The sequence below is a fragment of the Fragaria vesca genome, linkage group LG2 (assembly GCF_000184155.1).
Source record: "Fragaria vesca subsp. vesca linkage group LG2, FraVesHawaii_1.0, whole genome shotgun sequence".
In the NCBI taxonomy this organism is placed as follows: Eukaryota; Viridiplantae; Streptophyta; class Magnoliopsida; order Rosales; family Rosaceae; genus Fragaria; species Fragaria vesca.
In genome coordinates, this window is record NC_020492.1 from 30,484,744 (window position 1) to 30,491,969 (window position 7,226).

General features: G+C 39.0%; 1 protein-coding gene across 1 annotated transcript; it reads left to right on the plus strand.

Moving 5' to 3' along the window:
• Positions 1-273: 273 nt before the first annotated feature.
• On the plus strand, positions 274-7,226 carry LOC101304447. The gene is made up of 8 exons (XM_004291686.1): positions 274-439; positions 1,012-1,104; positions 1,343-1,948; positions 2,064-2,186; positions 3,314-3,543; positions 3,623-5,382; positions 5,865-6,003; positions 6,620-7,226. Exons 2-6 carry the CDS (start codon positions 1,033-1,035, stop codon positions 5,361-5,363), a joined length of 2,772 nt encoding a protein of 923 aa, XP_004291734.1. The 5' UTR covers positions 274-439; positions 1,012-1,032; the 3' UTR covers positions 5,364-5,382; positions 5,865-6,003; positions 6,620-7,226.

The following is a 7,226-nucleotide window of genomic DNA, read 5'->3' on the forward strand; positions in this document are numbered from 1 at the left end:
TTAAAAGTATCCCTAAACACAAAATACACGTGTAGACTCTAACTTTTACCCTGAAAGTAAATCTTGGAAGAAACGAGGCAAAAACAGTGACTTTGAAACGCCGACACAGAAAAGAAAACATAACGAAAATAAAATAAAGAAAAGGCACAATTGATTGAAACGACGACATGGGCTGGAAAATAAAAGGAGTGCTCGTGTTTTGGGTAGTGGTAATGAAATAAATAGAAAAAAGAAAACATAAAGAAAGAATTGAGTCTCTAACCTCATCCCCGTTTTAACCCAAAAAACCAAACCACACCCTTCTCTCTCTCTCTCTCCTTTCGTCCTCCTCTCCCTTTTCTCTCACCAAACCCTAACGAAGACTTTCTTTTTCTCCCTTTCTCTTTCTCCATCCGATGCTCTAGTCTCATCAATCGTCCCGTAGATCCGGTTTACACAGGTACGTTTTTCGTCTTCCTTTTCTAATTCTTCTTTCATGTTGGATCCGATTGATCTATGTTTCTTCTTGTTTTTCGCTTCTCCAGATCTCAAATTTTTCTTTATTTCCATGTGCTCATTTTCGTCACAGTTTTTGTTTTAGTTTTCCAATTTTTTTTCTTATAAACCCAGCTATGGTTTCTCGACCCTATTAAATTAGGGTTTGCTTGGCAACCCAACACGGTCTGTAGCGTTGACGCTTTTTTTCCCCTTAAGTTTTTATGAAGATTTGGCTGCTGTATGTAATATATGTACCTTTTCGATTACAAGGTGATTTTTGAATTTGATTACAAGGTGGTTATCAGTTAGAGACTGTTTACTTTATTACAAATTGCAATGAAATTATGGATTCCGCTGTGAGCTGTCGTGACCTTAAGGACTTATTTGGTTCTAGGATTTCAAATTTTACGGGGAGGGGCTAGTCGTAGTATATAAAGCTTTCACTGGAATCTAAGGGATGATTTTTATGGTTGAAGCCGTATTTGGTAGATTGTTCCTTGGTTATCTGATGTGCAGATTTGATGCTGCTTGCAGTTAATCAAACATATTTGATGGATGATGATCACTCAGACTGATAAAATGTCTGCTCCTCCATCATGGGAGCGTGCTCAGCGTTTGTATGACAAGGTATATCTATCGTCTTCTGGTTAACAATTTTGAAACTGCATATGTGTGCTGCATGCACTCCATACTTTGTTCTAACATGTCTGGGCTATCAGTGTTGGGACTGCATGTGTCTTAAAATTTTACTGTTTTATAGTATCGATTTGGAAGACTTACAATAGGAATCTATGTGTGGGCAAGCCCTTTCTTCAGGGTTATGCCTCGTTATCTGCATTCTTTTACACATACTTTTCTTCTACAGATTACTGAGTTGGAGAGCAGGCGTCGAAGGTCTGCCCAAGCGCGAGTTCCATCAGATCCCAATGCCTGGCAACAGATACGTGAGAATTATGAAGCTATAATTCTAGAGGACCATGCATTTTCAGAGCAACACAATGTTGAGTATGCTTTGTGGCAGTTACATTACAAGCGGATCGACGAATTGCGTGCACACTTTAGTGCTGCTATGGCTTCTACAGGTTCAAACTCATCACAAAGTTTGAAGGGTCCTACTCGGCCTGATCGTATTACAAAAATAAGATTGCAGTTTAAAACATTCCTTTCAGAAGCGACTGGATTTTATCATGATTTAATAGTGAAGATCAGAGCAAAGTATGGGCTTCCTCTTGGCTATTTGTCTGAGGATTCTGAAAATCGAATTGTTATGGATAAGGATGGAAAGAAATCTGCTGACATGAAGAAAGGTTTGATATCATGTCACCGCTGTTTGATTTACTTGGGTGACCTTGCACGCTACAAAGGACTGTATGGAGAGGGGGACTCCAAAACTCGCGAGTATGCTGCTGCCTCAAGTTACTACTTGCAAGCTGCATCTTGTTTGCCATCAAGTGGGAATCCTCATCATCAGGTGTTGTCTTGTTATTTTTCTTATTACTTTTGTAAACACAATAGCTGCAATTATTTCCATTGATGTGCTTGCATATGATTTCTGATCTTTCACTGTGATCCTCATTATACTTCAGCTTGCTATACTGGCCTCTTATTCAGGCGATGAGGTGGTCACTGTTTATCGATATTTTCGTAGCCTGGCAGTGGATAATCCCTTTTCAACTGCAAGGGATAACTTGATTGTGGCATTTGAGAAGGTATTGTCTCTTTGTTGTGACATACTGGATGCTCATAGTTGTTTCATTATAATCTCAACTTTTATATTCATTTTCAATTTTGGTTGCTATTATTAGAAGTTATGTTTTTTTATTGTTTTATGAAGTATTTATTTTGTCGACACTGCTACCAATAATTTTTCTGTGTCGAAAAAAAACAATAGATTAGTTACTAGAGAAAGACTGCAAATGGAAAAGTAGAGAGAAAGGGTTGATTGAGTGCTCATTTTGGAATATTCAAGTCTCAAACAACATAAACTACTACTGCGGCTCCTTTTTCTTCATTTCTCTTAAATTCATTATTCAACATAATATATTGTTAAAAGATTGACTTCACATCAGAAATATCCCAATTTAGATTTATTTTTTAAGGAAACATCATGATAGCTTGGATATTTCTAGATATAATTGTGTATCTTTCACTTGCATTGGCTTGATTGGAACGGGGACCACTTTGGTATACTTAAGATCCCACCCACCAAATTCCTATTAAGCATCAGGATAGATATTTTGCTTCTCTTCTCTGATCTCAGTTCTTTAGTGAAGTAGGGTTAAGCAGATGCCCCTACCTTCTCTGATCTCAGTTCTTTAGTGAAGTAGGGTTAAGCAGATGCCCCTACCCTTTTTCTCTGGTTCAAAGCTATCCGAAAGGGGTTGTCTGATCTCTCACTTCGGACCAGTGTTTCTGTTGTCACTGACCCTTGTAAACTTCGTCACTCGTGTCTTTTATGTTTGGATATATGTATCTGTGGAATTGGACCTACATAGTAGATGAATTTTACATTTCTGGTCACGGCTACTCGTAATATATAGTAGCTAGATATCATCCTGTGCTCAACCATGCTGGTATTTTACCATGCGGGTCTTGATCTGGACTCTTTATGTAGTAGGTGTTGAATGTCTTTATGAGTGTTGGGGGAATTAAAAAAGGGGAGACCCTGCCTCCTTATGCTAGGTGAACTGCTATTTTAGGTGCAGCTCTAAAAATTAGTATATTAGATTTACCTCTCTAAAGCCCTTACTTATTTGGTCATCTGTTAATTTTGTCACCTGGGTCCTTACTTTGTTAACTAGTATATATCCTTATGTATATATTGTTTTTACTGTAGAACCGCCAGAGTTACTCTCAACTGTGTGGCAATGCTAATGCTTCTGCACTGAAAGAGTTGCCTGCACGTTCGACTGGTAAAGGTAGAGGGAAAGGGGACGCAATACCTGCTAAAGATAACAACACAGAAGCAGGCCTTGTAAAGGAAAGACCATCCAGTAACCAGGAGAAATACAAAGCTTTTTCAATTCGTTTTGTTCGTCTAAATGGCATTCTTTTTACACGCACTAGGTATGCTTTGTTGTTGAATGTTGTTTCGTAGAAGTTCTGGAACCAGTCTAATAGATCTGTTTTTGTGATATTTGTGCAGCCTGGAGACATTTGCAGAAGTGCTCTCTGTTGTAAGCAGTGGTTTAATTGAGCTTTTATCTTCTGGAGCAGAAGAGGAGCTATTTGGTGCTGATGGCATTGAGGATGGACTGGTCATTGTCAGAATGGTCTCTATACTAATATTTACAGTTCATAATGTGAAAAAGGAAAGTGAAGGACAGTCATATGCAGAAATTGTACAACGTGCTGTTCTACTGCAGAATGCATTTACTGCTGTCTTCGAGTTGATGGGGCATGTCTTAGAGAGATGTGTGAAGCTGGGCGATCCAACTTCCAGTTACCTGTTACCAGGCATTCTGGTTTTTGTAGAATGGTTGGCATGCTGTCCCGACCTAGCAGCTGGTAGTGATGCAGATGAAAAACAGTCCTCTGTTAGAGCAAAGTTCTGGAATGCTTGCATACTCTTGTTGAATAATCTCTTGTCATTTGTCCCATTGTCCATAGATGATGATGGAGATGAGACTTGCTTTAATAATATGAGCAGATATGAAGAAGGGGAAACTGAGAATCGCCTTGCTCTATGGGAGGATTTTGAGTTGAGAGGATTTATGCCACTTCTTCCAGCACATACAATATTGGATTTCTCGAGGAAGCATTCTTTTGGAAGTGATGGCCAGAAGGAAAAAGGCGCCCGTGTTAAAAGGATCCTGGCGGCAGGCAAGGCTCTAGCAAATGTGGTCAAGGTTGATCAAAAAGCCATTTATTTTCATTCCCAGACGAAGAAATTTGTCATTGGTGTTGAGCCTCCAATGAATGGCGATTATGTGCCTACCTCCTTAGGCTTGCCTAATTCCAATGATAATCTGGAAGAAAATCAACTAAAGGACACTACGAATATGGGAGTTCCATTCCAAAAGTCAGAGTCGATCATTGATGGGGATGAGGAAGATGAAGTAATAGTTTTTAAGCCAATAGTGGCTGAGAAGAGACCTGATGTGGCAGGCACTACATGGGCTATTCCCCAGCCTTTGGAACCGTTTAAATCAGAAGAAGTATCTCTTGCTAACAACTTAAAGAGTTTGGGGTTTATGGGCAATGGACAAGTATTGAAATCTGAGCAAGTATCAAGTTCAGTTCCATTCCAACAGCCTGTCAATGGTAGTACTGGCAGTATGTTCTACAGTCATGCAAAGCATCCAGAAGCTTTGTTGCCGTTTAAGGTTGATACTATTGCATCGTCCGGACCAATTGCGGATGGTTTGACATTGAAGACGTCCTCAGCTTTCCCCGCTCCTGTCCGAAAAAATCCAGTTAGTCGACCTGTTAGGCACCTTGGTCCGCCACCTGGTTTTAGCCATGTTCCTGCTAAACAAGTCAATGAGTCTATTTATAATTCTGAGTCAATGGGTGAAAATCCACTGATGGATGATTACAGCTGGTTGGATGGGTATCAGGTGCCATCTTCAACTAAAGGAAACACATTCAGCAGTTCCATTAACTACTCATCTCATCCAAATGTGCTTCGTGTTCCTAATGGGAATGGGTTAAGTGGAACAGTGAACTTTCCCTTTCCTGGTAAACAGGGCCCGTCTATGCCATTCCAAGCAGAAAACCAGAATAGTCGGCAAGATTTCCGTATGCTTGAGGACCTTAAACTTCACCATGAAATGCAGCTGCAGCAGCAGCAACAGCAACAATTTGTAAATGGAAATCCGCACTTGAACCCACAACCTGAGCAATATCAAGGACAGTCTGTCTGGACAGGCCGCTATTTTGTGTGATGCCAGTATCAATGTCATGGTGAGACTTGCTTAATTAACTGTACTTTTATTGCAGCTGAATATGAAAAATACCTTTTTAGTAAGAAATTAATTTTTCTTTTGCATACTTGCATCGACTTTTATTGTCATTCATTTCCGATCTTGTATATTTTGACACTTTTTTCTCTTCCTGCTGGGGTTGAAAGAGTGAATTCAAGATTTCATTTTCTGCAGATTCTCTTCAACCCAAGTTTAAAGGATTTTGTTTTTATAAGTTATTAGCAATGCGTTTGTTTCAGTATCAGCAGCACTTCCATTCATTTAGAATCTAGAGGTTATTGGCAAATTGTTTATATCATCATAGATTCTGGTAAAAACCACCTTTGAGATTTGATACAGGATGATTTAGTATGTGTTCATGCAAGTTATGGGAAGTACTTTGTTACTTTACAGTTCATCAGTGTACTATTATTTCATACAAATTTAGTGCTTTATGAACATGCTGACCTTGGTGTTGGTCAGGTTCTTGAGGATGATTTGGTGAATGTCCGCATTGCCGTTTGCTACCGAATTCAAACTCCAACTTTGAAGCTTTGTCAATGTTAATTTTCTGTTGGAGCTTTGGTGGTTTGGCTTCTTGCAGGCGCTTTCAAATACCCAGGTTTGTTATTATTATAATCCAGGCTCAATATTTTCAAGTTGCTTCATTCCAGCCCAAGACCATAACTGATTCTGTCTTTGTTTTTATAGTGATGAAAGTTTAACTTTCCAGTGATAAAAGTAACTTTAATAATTGATTAATTCGCAATATCCAATGCTATTGTGTTTACGTTGATTATGAACTATCTTTGAGCTTAATATAAGCATAGCAAGTGATTCTTCCATACATTCCCATCCTGTAATAGTAAGCAAAGCCTCTATCTCTGAGCTTAATATAAGCATAGCAAATGATTCTTCCATACACATTCCCATCCTGTAATAGTAAGTAAAGATCTATCCTCTTTGTTCAGCCCTTTGGAAGCTGCCCATCTTGTATTCATTGGGCCATTTGGTCCCAATTTTTGAAATCTTTAGCTTTGTTTAGTCATGTGGAAGTTACCCATATTCCAACACTGGGCGGTATTTTGATGATGAATTGTTGCTACTATCCGTTGGAAGGAAAAGGGGACCGATTGTTTGCTGAGTTTTTAGCCTATAAGATGCAGAGGCTTGAGTGATGGTGCTGCATGTTTGTTAATCAGCAATCATTTGCTTATACTTTTATTTGTTCACTACAGGTTTTGCCAAGCTCTCCAGCCCGGAGGATGACTACTATGGATAAATGCCTTGTCTGGTTACTTGGGGGTGGATAGAACATGTTAATAAGATCATCTGTTGGTTTTGCGGCTTTGGCCTCCAGCAAATCGTGGAATAATAAAAATGGTGTACTGACTCACTAGTGAACTGTTGAAGCATATGTTGCTTTTGATATTTATCATCAGCTTGGAGGTGATAGTATGTAATTCTACTTGAGTGCTTTCTTGCGGCAAGCGTTAGAGAGCTCGAGTTGTGGACAGGTTGTTGGGTATGAATACCCTCTTATCAGAAATGGGACGGTAGGTATGAAAATTACAATTCCAAGAGTAGTTATGTCGTGAGTACAAGGTGTTGGTCCGGTGTCCTGATTGAGACTTGTTATGTTTTTACGAGTTTAAAATAATGAAGAAATGTTATATAACCCTGCATACGGAGTTGGGGAGTTTCATGTAATAATAATTGTGGATGATCACATCCTATGTTGAATGTTAGTTCATATTGCTTTTAGTTTCACTTTTTTGTTTGTTCTTTATGACTTTCGACTGGTCATATCATGTTGAAATGTTGAATGCAGCAGTCATTTCTTTT